The 15433-nt window shown below is 35.2% G+C and overlaps 1 protein-coding gene across 8 annotated transcripts in view; it reads right to left on the reverse strand.

Moving 5' to 3' along the window:
* Positions 1-15433, reverse strand: part of YAF2 (YY1 associated factor 2) — a 76404-nt gene that overhangs the window by 47503 nt on the left and 13468 nt on the right. For 2 of the 8 annotated variants that reach the window (XR_013763754.1, XR_013763755.1), the window contains 2 exons: positions 9717-9849; positions 9524-9623 (listed from right to left, as the gene is read on the reverse strand). The exons of 4 other annotated variants lie outside the window; for them this stretch is intronic. Coding sequence is in view for 1 of the 4 variants with exons in the window: in XM_079139474.1 (XP_078995600.1) it covers positions 9717-9788 (72 nt within the window). In the remaining 3 variants the exon portion in view is untranslated. Of the gene's footprint in view, positions 1-9523; positions 9624-9716; positions 9850-15433 lie in introns of those variants that run through there. 2 more of the 8 variants (XR_013763753.1, XM_079139474.1) reach the window with 2 other exon arrangements.

Raw genomic sequence — 15433 nt, forward strand, 5'->3', positions numbered from 1 at the left:
AAACCCATCCAGAGGCAAACAAAATCTTGAGTGTGCTGTAAATGACATACGGTGCAATTAACTTTTCCTTACATCTGTAAGGAGGACTTTCCATATTTGCACACACAAAAAGATAACATGGCATAGTGAACTTTAAAGTTGGGCAACTGAGGTAGGTTCAGATCCTAACTTTGAATCTCATCTCTGCTATTCACTAGTGACTGGGTTATTCATATGGTATGACTATGATCTGAGAGTGCCCCCTAGGTCTCATGTATTAAATGTCTGGTCTACAATGTTGTCATATCTAGAGGTAGTGGAGCCAGGTGTGGTGGCACACACCTGTAATCCCAGCAACTTGGATTCTTCATGATACAATTCTTCATGATACAATTACTCTCTATATATTTTTATGCCCTTCTACTGAGAAGCATTTAGATTTTTCTTCCAAATGAATACCCATATACAAATTTCCACAAGCGAATGTGCAAGTTTCTGTAGACTAACACCTTACCTAGCTATTAATTGTTGGACACTAGGGTACATGCATTTTCAGCTACACAAAACCCCATTTTGAGCTTTGCAATTAAATAGATGAAACAAATAGTTCATATGTTTTCAACTACATTTCCTTATAAAAGAGACTATGCATTTTTTTCAGATCATTAGCCGTTCCAATTTCCAGTTGCCTTCACTGCAGCATTTATATCCATTGCTTGTTTTATTTCTGTCACGTTCTTTCAGTTTTCAGACCTAGATAAAAATCCACTGGCTGTTAAAGATATTATAAATATCTGCTTCTAGTCATGCCAATTATCTTTTAGTTTTTCTTTTTTGAAAGAGTAAAATCGTTTATCCTTGATGGTTCATTCCTTGTAACTTGTTAAAGAACTCCATATTCTAAAATGACATGTTTTTCTACATTTTCCTCTTTTTTAAAAAATATTTTTTCAGCCAAGCATGATGGCACAAACCTGTAATCCCAGCTACCTGGGAGGCTGAGGCTGGGGATCACAAGTTCAATGTCAGCCTCAGTAACATAGTGAAATCCTGCCTCAAAATAAGAAATAAAAAGGGTTGGGGGTATAGCTCAGTGGCAGAGCAACCCTGAGTTCAAACCCTAGTACCCCTCCTCACCCACACACACACAAATAGCATTTCATATTTATTGTTTAATTCAACTGGAATTTACTTTTGTATACAGTTTGTTTGTTATGGTGCTGAAAGTCAATCCAGAGCCTCACACACACTCGGCAAGCACTCTACCATTGAGCCATATACCCAATCCTTGCATATGGCTTGAAGGAAAGATATAGTTTTCCCTTCATATATAAAAATCAATTCAACAGTCTGTTTTTTCTTTCCTTACTAATAAATGCCATCTCTGGCATACTTTCTAAATATGTATGAACTCACTGCAGAACTCTATTGTGTTACATTTATCTCTTTTCCTGTACAAATATATTATTTCAAATCCCACAATTTTTTAAAAACATAACTTACATATAGTAAAATATACAAATACTAAACATACAACCTGATTTTTAAGCACAAATACCCCAATGTGATTCACCCCAACCCAAGTACTAACATGTCTGATGCTCCAGAAGGCTCTCGCAGGACCATTTCTAATCAGTACCATGCTTCCAAGATAACCACTTTTCCTCTCTTCTCACCACAGATTAGTCCTACCTGTTTCTAAACTTGTAACTAAGTCACCAATATGTAATAATTTGTCTCAATTCTTCCACTCAACATTAAATTTAGAAGAAAATTATGTTGTATGTAACACTATTTTTTTATTGCTATACAGTACATAGCTGCCTATTCTAAATACCATAATTTTAAAATTGGTCTTAATAAAAAACACAACAAGTTCCTTCTCATTCTTTTTCTTCTTCTAGAACTTCTTTCTCTCTCTCTCTCTCTCTCTATCTTGGTAGTGGGGATTAAATCCAGGGCCACTTTTAATACTGAGCTATGTCCCCAGTTTTTTTTTATTTTTACACAGGGTCTTACTAAAATTGCTGAGTCTGACCTCAAACTTGTAAGCCTTCTGCCTCAGCCTCCCAAGTTGCTGGGATTATAGGCCAACACCACCTTGCCTGGCTCTGGATTATTCTTATGCCTTTGCACATGAAGGTCATCTTGCACAAATAATCCCATCAAGATTATTTTTAAAAGCATAAATAATTAACAGGAGTAATTCTGCTGTTTTCTATTAAAATTTTTAAGCAAACTTCCCACACATAAATATAGCATCTCCTGCCTTTTATTCATGTTTAATTTTATGTTGTGCAGTAAAATTTGGGGTACTTCATAGAATTTCCTATAAAGAATATCTTTTTGGTTTTCTAAATGGCTGCTGCCAGTATGAATGTTGACCCTACATCCAGGAACATTGAATTCTCTTATTAATACAGGGTGTTCCTTTCTATTACATTTTCTAGGAAGATGTTCACCTAACTTCCCTCCCTTTCCAATTCTTTTGGGCTTTATTTTTTTTATTTCTTATTTTTTCTTATTGATACACTGACAGATATATTTGTCTTACTCTTGACAGTAACAAGAATGTGTGTAAGGTTTTACTATTAAGTATGATGGTTGCACTTCAAGTTTAAAAGGCAGACTTTACTGGAAAAAAAAAAAGTTCACTTGTCTTTTACAGTTTAAGAAAGGGATCTATCTATTGCTGGGTGCAGTGGCACATGCCTATAATCCCAGCAATTCCAGAGACTTTGGCAAGAGGACTGCAAGTTCAAGATCAGCCTCTGCAATTTAGTGAGACCCTCAGCAATTTATCAAAAGTCTGTCTCAAGATTTAAAAAATAAAAAGGGCTGAGGATGTAGTTCAGCAGTAAAGTGTCCCTGGGTTCAATTCCCAGTACCAAAAATACAGAAATAAGTTATCTATTTTTTAACATGAATGGATACAGAGTTTCCATCATATATGTTTATGAAATCCATCTATTTTTTCCTAGTATAAACTATATAAACAAAATTTTAAATACTGAACCATCTTTATGTTCTTAACCGATTTAAAATTTTCATGTCTGTGCCCATAAATAGGACTGATTGCAAAATATTTTCCCTTTTATACTCTTTTCAGTCCAGGTTTCAAGGTTAAATTTGTTTTATTAAGAGTCAAGGTAGGGCTGGGGTTGTAGCTCAGTGGTAGAACATTGTCTAGGACATGTGAAGCACTGGGTTTGATCCTCAGCACCACATAAAAATAAAAATAAATAAAGGTACAATGTAAAAAAGAATCAAGGTGGCACATACCTGTAATCCCAGCTGCTTAGCAAGATGAGGCAGGAGGATCTCAAGGTCAAAGTCAGCCTCAGATATTTGGTAAGGTCCTAAGTAACTTAACAAGACCCTGTCTCAAAATAAAAAATAAAAGGGCTAGGGGTATGGCACAGTGGTTAAGCACCCCTGGTTTCAATTCCTGGTACCAAAGTCAAGATTGCTTTCCCTTTTTGTTCTCTGAGTCAATTTGTATTAAATTGGGATGTGTTCCCCAAAGTATACCTGTAATTATGATTACAAATATCACCACTAAAACTATTCCTTTGGATTCCACTTCACACAAACTAGGATGTCAACAGTCAAAAACATAAGCTAATGGCTGGGCACCGTGGTATACGCTTGTAATCCTAGCTGCTTGGGAGGATAAGGCAGAAGGATTCCAAGTTCAAAGCAACGTAGGGAGACACTGTCTCAAAATTTTAAAGAAACAAAAAAGAAAGATCTGGGGATGTGACTCAGTGGTTAAGTGCCCCTGAGTTCAATAATGAAAAGTTTTGATGAGGGTATGGAAAAACTGGAAACTTTGTATATTATTGGTAGGAAAGTAAAATGATGTAGTTACTTTGGAAAACAATCTGACAGTTCCATAAAAGGTTAAAGAAAGAGTTGCCATATGACCCAGCAAATCCCCTCCTAGGTATACACTCAAAGATACTGAAAACATATATCTACACAAAAACTTGTATGTAGAAGTTGAGGATGTGTCTCAATGGTAGAGCGCTTCTCTAACATCTTTGTTTGATTCCCAGAACCATCCAAAAAAACAAACTTGTACAATGTTCCGAACAGGACTAGTCACAATAGCCAAAAGTGAAAAACAATCAAGATAGCCATTAACCAATGAACAGATAAACAAAATATGATATTATCCACACACACTATTATATTATTTGTCCTAAAAAGGGAATTAAATGCACTAATATGCTACAACATGGACAGACCTTATATACGTTATGCTAGGTGAAAGAAAACAGTCACAAAAGGCCCAAGATTTTATGATTCAATTTTCAAAACTGTGCAGATAAGGTGAATCTATAGAAGCAGAAAGTAGATTAGTAGTTGCTTAAGGATAGAAGCTTTAGGGAGATGAAAAATTTCTAAAATTGGTAATGATGGCATAACTCGAAAGAAAGAAGAAAGAAAAAAAGAGGGGGGAGGGAGGGATGGAGAGGAAGAGAGGAAGGAAGGAAGGAAAGAAGGAAGGAAGGAAGGAAGGAAGGAAGGGAGGGAGGGAGGGAGGGAGGGAGGGAGGGAGGGAGGGAGGGAGGGAGGGAGGAGGGAGGGAGGGAGGGAGGGAGGGAGGGAGGGAGGGACAGACATGGTGCTTGCCTGTAATCTCACCTACACTTGGGAGGTTGAGGCAGGGGTCAAATTCAAGGCCAGCACCAGCAACTTAGTGAGACCCTGTCTCAAAAAAAAAAAAAAAAAAAAAAGATAAAAAATAAAACCCACCTTATTGTACTTTCTTTTTTGTTTTTTTTTGCAGTACTAAGGATGGAACCACAGGTTGCTTTGGCACTGAGTTACACCCCAGGGGGGTTTTGTTTGTTTGTTCGTTTGTTTGTTTTTTGTGATCCCCCTGCCTCAGGCTCTTGAATTGCTGGGATTACTGGTAAATGATATCCTACCTGACTGAATGGCACATTTTAACTGGGAAATTTTTTCGGTATAAGAATTTTATTTATTTATTTATTTAGTGGTGTGGGGATCAAACCACTGAGCCAGGCAAGTACTATACCCACTGAGCTAAACACCCAGCCCTATTAAAAAAATAAATAAATAAACAACTATTCTTCTTGGGGAGGTTTACTACAACTTCAGTTGCCTTAATGGTGCCAGGCACAGTGGTGTACTCCTGCAATCCCAGCAACTCAGAAGGTTGAAGCAGGAGGAGCACTAGTTCAAAGCCAGTCTCAGCAACTTAGGGAAGCGCAAAACAACTTAGCAAGACCTTGTTAAAATAAAAAATAAAATGAAAAAGGGATGGGGATGTGGCTCAGTGGTTAAGCACCTCTGTGTTCAATCCCTGGTAACCACCCCCCCCTCCCCAAAAAAAAACGCTTTAAGGGCTTTCAATTTCATTGCAGTGTTTCTTTACACAATCAAATTTGGAAAATTTTTCCTATAAAAAATGGACTTTTTCATACTCATTTTGAAATTTATATGCATATAAATTTAACAGTGATTTCTTATTTTTAAAATCATTATTATATTTATAGTAATACTTTTCAAATTTTACTACTTGCTATTATAGCTTTTCTTGATGAGTATTTCCAGAATCAATTGAAAAGAACCAGCTCTGATTTGACTAATCATAACACTGCTTTTAGCTTTGGTAATTTCCTAGGTTCACCAAATTCTATTTTTATTCCTCACTCTTCCTACTTTCTTTGGTTTTACTGTGCTACTTTCTTAGTGTTTTTGTCCTGTTTTTTTAGTTGAATATTTATTTTCAAAATATTTTCAATTTTTAATATAATCAAAGCACTATTTTTCTAGCATCCCAAGTTTTGATACAATACTTTGTTGTAACTCTATTCTCATTATTTTAAAATTATAATTTCCTCTTGTTGTTATTGTTTTAGGGGACAGTGTCTAGCTCTAGCAATCCTCCCATCAGCCTCCCAAGAAACTAAGACTGCATGAGTGTGCCAACATGCCCAGCACCACTATATATTTTTTAATTCTTGAAAATTCTCAACCATTTTTTCTTTAATATTTCTTCTCCATCATTGTCTGCATTCTCTCCTTTGGAGCTTCTCAACCTGTCATCTAACATGTCTTAGATTCTCCTTCTTGTTTTTCATCTCTTAGTGCTGTTCTGGAAGAATTCTAATTTCCATTTTCAAACTACTAACTTCTCCCTTCAGTTGTGTCTATTTGTTCATTTATGGAGTTATTTTAAAACCACATTCTTCATTTTCATGTAAAAACCAGTTGTTTACAAATCAACTTACATTTACTGTTTTAAAAATAATTTTTCTTATTTAAATAAATTCAATATGCCCTCAATTTAAAAAGGGAATAATGTTCTAGTACTGAGAATTGAACCTAGGGGTCCCCTTCACTGTTGTGCTCCACACCCAACCCTCTTTACTTTTTATTTTTAGACAGGATCTTAATAAGTTGCCCAGGTTGACCTTGAACTTGGTCCTCCTACCTTAGTCTCCTGAGTAACTGAAATCATAGGCATATGCCACAGGACCTGGCTGGAATAGACACATTTTAAGCTAAGAAACTTTTAGGCAAAGTTTCCATTGCAAAAGATATCCATTAGAAAGCTTATCTTTAATGACAAAGGGAAAAAAAAACTTCTTAGAGTTCTCTTGGCTGTTATTCCACCAAACGTTATCCCACTGTGCCTACTTGCAGCAAGGCATGGAAAGAATAGATTCTATTATTTCCATTTAGATTTAGAGAAGTTGAAGCACAATAAAGTTCTCTTTAAAGTACTTTCTCCTCAACTTTGTTTTTTAATATCAAAGTCACTGAAATGTTTACAGTAAAATGAATACCACAGACCTTTCACCAGGGTTCAAATTTGTTAACATTTACCACATTGGTTTTATCTCTCCTTTTCTTTCTACATATACATACACCAAATCCAAATCTCCACACACCTTTTTTCTGAACCCATTCCTAAACCCATCAAGATACACCACATTCAAACATATTCAGAATTATCTTCAAAGAATAAGGGTACTGTCAGTACAGTCATAATGTTATTACAACACCATAAAAACTATGAGCTTCAAAAGAATATTACACAGATGTGCAATAGCAGATTGAAAGCTAGTATCTAAGTCATCTGATTATATGTTCTTTATCTTGGCTTTCCTAATGAATGAACCTGAGCTGATTCTCTGGTGATTATTTCCATGAGACAATCCACCAAGAACATTTTCTTCCCTCAATGACCTTAAAAATTATATTTCATTTACTCCTTCATTTGACAGGTATTCTTAAAAACAAACATTTCTAAAAATTGAGCAATAATCTTCTAGAATATTAAACCTCAAAAATCAAGTATACTGAATTTCCAGGTTGTTTTCATTACTTTTTAATTTTATTTTATTCAATTTACTTATTTAGGTACTAAGAATTGAACCCAGGGCACTTTACCACTAAGCTTACATTTTATCCCCAGTCCTTTTTATTTTTTGAGATAGACCCTCACTAAGTTTGCTGAGGATCTCACTAAATTGCCCAGGCTGGCCTTGAACTTGTGACCTCCCTGCTTCAGTCTCCTGAGTAGCTGGGAATACAGATGCATACCACCCCTCCCACCTTCCAGGCTATCTTCTTACACTATGTAGCAGCTTGAAGTGAAGTCAGTATAACCAACAATCTCAAAACTAGACACTCTTTTTTATATGCCACAGAAATTCAACCAATGAGAATTTCACTACACCAGCTTTTAAAGGAAAAAAATGTGTTTCAAAAAATATAGTATACATAGGATTGACAAGGGAAAAGAATTTGTTTCATATATGAAAAACTGGTAAGTATATTCAATAATCTACATTGAAAACCAATTTTTCAATGGTTATTATTTCATCTCAATCACTGATGTTAGGAACTGAAGAAAATTAAAAACTACTAATTAAAAACTCCCTTTCAAGGAGCACACAAAATAGCAATATAACCTAAAAATAATAATTAAGCACTAAACTGTATCATACAGATAACTATAACCAAAGAAATGTTTAAGATCAAGCTACAATCAAATACTAACAAGATTATTTGCTATATGCTGCTAGAAAGTGTACTAGGAACATTCCATGGATTAACATAATCTCACAGAAACCACACTTTTTCACTGGGAAAACACAGCTTGCAAAAAAGAACTGATATACAGGGGTAGGATATGCCTCAACTTTAAAAGAACAGAAAAGTAGAATGGGGAGAAGATCATTTCAAGGAAATGGGAAAGCACCGACCAAAAGCATAAATATGACAACTATCCAGGTAAGATCAAAACAGGAGTTCAAGTTGAAGAAATGGCTAAACAGAATGGAACTGAATTATGAGACCTTAGGTATAATAAAAGTTTATACAACAGCTACAGCAGGGCACCACTAAAGGCTTTATGTGCTAAAAATGCCCTTTTAGAATAGTTATCTGATATTATTACCAAAATGAGAGAGAAACCAGAAAGAACCATCCGCTACTAACACTTACATGACTCAATAAATTGTCACCTGAACAAGCAGAAAACTTGAAGTGAACCAATTCTGCTACACTTCACATCAATAAACCCTTTTGTTACAAACAAGGAAGTGGCAGATATAATTGCAATATGCCTGAAATTGTTTTTCAAATATACCTTCAGTGAAGTTTAAAGGTATACTGAAAATTATGTCATTAAGAACTGCTAGTCAGTCAGATGTGGAGGCACATGCCTGTAATCTCAGCTAGTTGAGAGGCTCAGGGAAAAGGATCATAAATTTGAGGCCAGTGTCAGCAACTTAGTGAGACCTTGTTTCAAAATGAAAAAAAAAAAAAAAAAAAAAGAGTGTATAGCTCAGTGGGTAGAGTCCCACTGGGTTCAATTCCCCAGTACCACCAAAAAACCAAAACAACAACGAAACTAACCCCTGATAATTAGACTTGGGATACAGCACAGAGGCAGAATGTGTGCTCAGTCTGTACAAAACCTGGATTCAATTTCACAAAACCTGGATTCAGTTTGAAAAGAAGATGTGTCAATCAATTAATATAAAACTACTTTTGTTGTTCAGTACTACTGTACAAAAACAATTTGACTAAATTTGTTATGTGCATTAAATTTATAATACGAGTATTTACATTAATAAAAGCAACATCATAAATAAATTTATACAAGAATTCAATAGGGGCTGGGGATGTAGCTCAGTGTTAAGAGTGCTTGCCTAGAATGCACAAGGCCAAGGATTTGATATCCAGCACTGAAGAAAGAAAGAAAATCCCTACACTGCTTTAGAACTACACTATTCACCAGAGCTAACAAACACATTTTTTAGAAAGAGTTACTATGTAAATAATACCCATCATACTTTTTATTTGTGTCCATTAATAGTTCAGTATATACCCTATATAATAATTATATATATATTATATTATATATAATAAACCCTCATCAGGCATAACAAAAGAAACTATCCCAAAAACTTCCTTTTTATTAAACAAACTCCTCCTAAAGAGAAGAAATCTGAGAAGAAAACTTTCTCAAGTTTGTAAAAACTAGATTACTTACCAGTAACTTGAGTTATCCTATTGGGTCTTTTCCCTCACAGATCCACCTCTCTTGCCCTTCTGTCCAGCATGAGAATCTTCCTGATGGGCATCCACTGGAACTGAGGGGGCATGCAGTACAGACGTATATGTAAGAAAGTTGGGGGTAGGGGATTTGGAAGATGCTAGAGACATGCGTCAGTGCACTTGCTTACCTTCCTGAAATTGGAAATTTCAACGGTTCCTTGGTCCTCGAGGCATTCACAATAACTTCAAAGAATGTGGATCTGTGGAGATTACCCAATAGGAGAACTCCAGTTACTGGTAAGTGATCCAGGTTTTTCTTCTCTATCAGAATAAGAAGATTATTTAATTTTATTTGAGATTATTAATACATAATAACTACAGGAGAAAAAGATAAAAATTTGTTGGGTTATTATATATGCACTCATGAAAGTAAATATAGAAACAATTTGTGAACCAGAGCATCAATAGAAACTTCTAGCATTATCAGAAACACAAGGCAAAGAAAAAGACTTGCATAGTTTCATTTTTACATGTTCACTGTAAAGACAGTTATATTTTAACATACAAAAATATTAGCTATCGAACTATTCCACTTCATTGAATGCCACCATTATTTTTTTAATATTAGTACAAGAATAACTAGTTGATCAAAATCTGCCATTTCTTAGCTATTGTCATTAACATTTACTGAATTGTAATATAGAAGCTACCAAGGTGGACAATCTTTAAGACTTCAGATTAAAAGTATTAGTACCATTCCATTTATCACTAAGTTTGCATTTGTCAAGTACCAGAAACCAATCATTAAAGCTGCTGATAAATATCCACTGAGCTACATCCCCAGTCTGTTTTTTCTTTGAGACAGGGTCTCACTAAGTTGCTAGGACCTCACTAAGTTGCTGAGGCTGGCCTTGAACTTGAGATCCTCTGCCTCAGCCTCCCAAGCTGCTGGGATTATAGGCATGTGCCACCACACTCCACTAAAGAAAAATTTCTAAAGAAAAAAAAAAAAAAAAAAAAAAACTCCTCAACAGAACTTTTGCCTTTAACTCAGTATATATTAATCATATTATTTTAACCATGTCATTGCCACAGCAGGTACTAGATGCAGATACATGTTTTAATACTCCTTTATCATTATGCTGCTAAACATTTATCCCCTACCTTTGAGAAACTTGTAGTTTCATGATTCTTCCTTCTAAGGAAACAAATTAAAGAAAATGTATGAAGGATTGAACCCAGGGCCACTTTACCACTAATCCACATCCCTAGCCCTTTTTTGCATTTTATTTAGAGACAGGGTCTCACTGAGTTGCTTAGGGCCTCGCTAAGTTGCTGAGGTTGGCTTTGAACATGCAATCCTCCTGCCTCAGCCTCCCAAGCAGTGGGATTACAGGTGTGTGCCACCATGCCTGGTAATACTTGTTTTTAATAAAGGTTGACAGCACACTCATCAAGATTATTGTTACATTCCTATTTAAGATACAAATTGCTCTGAGTAAAAGTATATTCATTTTTCTGTAAATCTGAATTGAAAAGTATTATTACAATAACCCATTGGTTTTTAAATGATTAATTCATTCAAACAGGGGTACCACACTGCTATGGTTTGGATGTGGTTTGAGTGTGTATGAACCAAGGGTTCATGTGCTGGAAGGTTGGTCCTCAGTACGAAAATGCTGAAAGGTAATGGGACACTTAAGGGGTGGAGACTAGTGGAAAGGAATTCGTCATGGGGGCGTGCCCTCCGAGGAGATTAATTCCATGAGCAATTTGTTATAAAAAGACCAAAACTGGCCCTTCCTCACTCTCTGGCTTCGTGTCTCACCATGTGACCTCTTTTGCACTTGCTCTTACCATTAAGATACCATTCACCATGAGGCCCCACCAAAGGTCAAACATGGAGCCACCCAATCACAGACATTTGACCTATAAACTGTGAGCTAATTAAACTCTTTTCTTTATAAATTACTAAGATTCAGACATTTCACTATAACAGAAAACAGGCTAATCCATAAAAAGACCTCCATTTCTAATTATAAACATAAAAAGACTCATCTAGTTAATTCTTCTAGTTAATTAGATTACTCCTTAACTTCTAATCACTGAAGAGTAAGTATGTAGCACATAGATCTTACACGTTTAAATTTATAGAATAGAGACAGGTAACCAAAAAGGTCACTTAGAAACTGGCACTGAAAACTACATTCTGTGGTTGTCATCATTCCATAAAACCAGCTAAAATGAATTTTCTGGACCAGTTTAGAAAAAAATTTCAGAGATTAAGATGCTGTATTCAAATCTATCCTGTGTGAATTCTAATAATGCTCACCAACAAGAAAGCATTCCTATGAATAAAATAGAAACAAAACTGCTATCACTTCCAAAAGTAGACAAAAAGATGTGACTTTATTTTGGGGGGCTCTGCCTTACTGTCTTAGATATTTTGCTTTGGGGCAAACAAGCTGCCATATTCAGAGAAGCCCTATGAAAAATTCCACGTTAGAAGAAACTGATGTCTCTGACCAACAGCCAGACCTGCCAACAGTCACATAAGACAGGTGTTCTAAGGGCTACTGAAAACCACATGAGTGAGCTTGGAAGTGGATCTGCCCTCAAGTGAGCCCTGAGGTAACTGAAGTTCTGGCTGACATCTGAACTGCAGCCTTGTCAAAGAAAAGATAGGAAAAAAAACACAATTATAATATTAAAATTAATCTGACCAGATTTTGAAGCCCTGCATTAGTCTTCAAATCAATTCCTGATAACCCTCTCTTAAATACGAGTAAAATATTTTCTCTGTAAAACTGATTTTATAAAACAGTGACATATCTCTCTAACAATAAATTTCAATAGTCTCAAGTCAATGAAAATAGTTACTATAACTTAAAAGTAGCTCATTTTCATTCCTTTGAAAGTTATTCATTTTGTATTTCCAATGAACTAAAAACTTTCAAATAGCAATTCCTCTATTACATTTCACCAGACTCATGCTTTATTATTTTTTACTTTTTTCTTTAATTATTTTTTAATTTTTTACAGACTGCATTGATTCATTGTACACAAATGGGGTATATCATTTCATTTCTATGGTTGTACACAAAGGAGATTCATACCATTCATATAATCATACATGTACATAGGGTAATGATGTCATTCCACGATTTTTATACCCCTCTCTCATTTCCTTCTACATAATCTAAAGTTCCTCCATTCTTCTCTCACTCCCCACCTCCCCACCCTTCCACCCCCATTATATATCATCATCCACTTATAAGGGAAAACATTTGGCCTTTATCATGACTTAAAAATAATTAATTCCACTATCACTTTAAAAGTGTACATACAGTTGGAGGTGGTAACTCAGTGGTAGAGCAGTTATCTAACGTGCTAGGCAGGTCCTGAATTTAATCCCCAGCATGCATGAACATATGTATGTATCTATCTTGTCCTTCTCTTACTCTGTCTCACGCATACACAAAGTAGATATAAACATATAAGTACTTTTCAAAATGCCACACTTTTCAAAATCTTCAATGGATATTCATTAATCACCTTTTTCATGGAACCATACACCAAAGCATCAATAACAGTAAGGTACAAACCACTGCATTTGAATTACTCTCAAAATATTAATTCCCCATTGTCTCCCACCTAAGTAGAGGAAGTCTAACTCATCTTTCCATTTTCACTCTTGCATCCTGCCAGTCTACTTACTCTCTATAGTACTCAATGGCTTCTTGTTACATTTCCAATAAAATCTAAATGTAGTATCGTTTTTACTAAATTGTGATCTGGTAGTCTGCCTACTTCTCTGGCTTTGTTGGATGTCACCCATTCCTGCCTCACCACATGCTAGTCCCTGCTGAATATAAAACAAACTATTTCTTATCAAAAGGGCTTTAAATTTGCTATTAACCACAACTCTTTCATAAACACTCTCTCTTACCTTCAGTTTTTATGACACCTCCTCAGAGGAGTCTACCCTACTCAAAATAATTCCCCATTGTTATCAAAATCTGCAATTACTTTGCTTGTGTTCTTTATTTGGAACTTAAATTCCAAGAGGGCAAGGATGTCTTATTCTCTTTTCTAACTCTATTACCTAGCCCATCATCTGGCCCATAATCCCCATTTGTTTAATGAATAGTTAAATTATTTTCCAAATTCATAAGACACTCAGTGATATTCAGTTCGAGTCTTAGCTACTCCCTTCTTATACTGCCCATGCTCTAAATAGCTTTTTACTCAGTACTCATAAAACCTGAATCTTTAAGTATCATAAATCATATCGAATTCAGTGTCCTGCAGAGACAGCTATTGCTTTATAGATCAAAAACGTTTTTATAAAATGTATCATGATGTGCTTGGTTAGTTGATCAACAGAGTGCTACGATTCGTCCCTCCTAAAAAGAGAAGACAGTTTCTTCATACATGATCCCTCACAATTAACTATATAAATTTTCCAAGAATTTAAGTTACTATACATTTACTTGCCAATTGAAAAAAAATATTTTTTTTTTGCAGTGCTGGGAATTAAACCCAAGCCTCTATCGTGCTTTGCAAGCACTTTACCATTGAGTCATACCCTTGGCCCTTAAAATATTCTTATCACCAAGATAAACCCAATATTTTAGCTATCTTTTTTATTAATTCCTTTACATTCTATAGCTACAATCAAGAGCCACCCTTAGAAGTGCAGGCTGAAAGATATTTCTAAATAATTATAGCACTCTGCCTTGGGAAATAAAGTTTCTAACATAATTTTACTCATCTATGCTTATCCAAGTTAACCAGCTTTATTTAACTTATAGATATAATTCAGAAAAGGTTAAGATAAGCACTATGCAGGAATATTATCTTGTGAAAACTTAAAATGTAGATCCGAATGTCATACCTGTTAAATATAACATGAAACTTGAAAGAAAAATTAAGATTCTGTCTGATCAAAGTAAAGGATAATTACATGGTTAAATACTCCCCCTTTCTTTTAAAAAACATCCTCTTTCCTCTGTTTCTGTAATATTACACTCTCTTGTACTTCTTACTCCCTAATTACTTTTTCCCTCCATTTCTTTATTCTTTGTGGGATGTTCATCCTCTATCACCAAAAAAATAGTGATATTTCTCAAATATTCATTTCAGGTCTTTTTTTCTCATGCTGTACAGATCATTCTCTCCCTGATCTATTTTACCCATTCCCTTGGCTTCAACTCAGATATGTATGCTGATGACTACCAAATAAGTATTTACAGCTCTGTCATCTTTCCTGATCTTTAGCCCCACATATCTACTCAGAATTCCCCCAGGCATCAAAAAACTTAACAAATCTAAAAGTGATTTTAGGCGTATCTCAATAAGAAATACCACCATTCACCCACCTTCTTAATTAAGCAAAAACTCTGTATTCATCCTGATTCCTCCCTCCTATACAACCTGACTTCCTACTTCACACCCATATCAATCAACCATCAAATCCTATAAATTTTCTAGTAGACACATCTAATACATTCACTTCTCTCTTTCCCACTGGCATTACTCTTGCTCAGGACACTCCTGTCTCTTGCCTAGCCTGCTGCAATGGCTTACTACTACCACTACTATTACTACTCCTACTACTACTGCTATTAAATGACAACTAAATGGTTTCTCTGCTTGTAATTAAGCTTCAACAAGCAAGAATGACATAAGATAGAATTAAATGCTAATGGCAGTTGTTCCAATCATGCATTGCACTGATAGAAAAAGAAAACATTTTAAAAACTGCTGAAAAAGTTGAACAATCAGATCACATGGGTTGATGTAAGTTCTTTTAACCAAAAATAAAATGGGAACAATTAAACATACTCCATCCAACTCACAGGATTATAAAAGAAATGAATTCAGATAAATGTTCCTTAGGGGG

This window comes from Sciurus vulgaris (genome assembly GCF_902686455.1).
Source record: "Sciurus vulgaris genome assembly, chromosome: 5".
Taxonomy (NCBI): domain Eukaryota; kingdom Metazoa; phylum Chordata; class Mammalia; order Rodentia; family Sciuridae; genus Sciurus; species Sciurus vulgaris.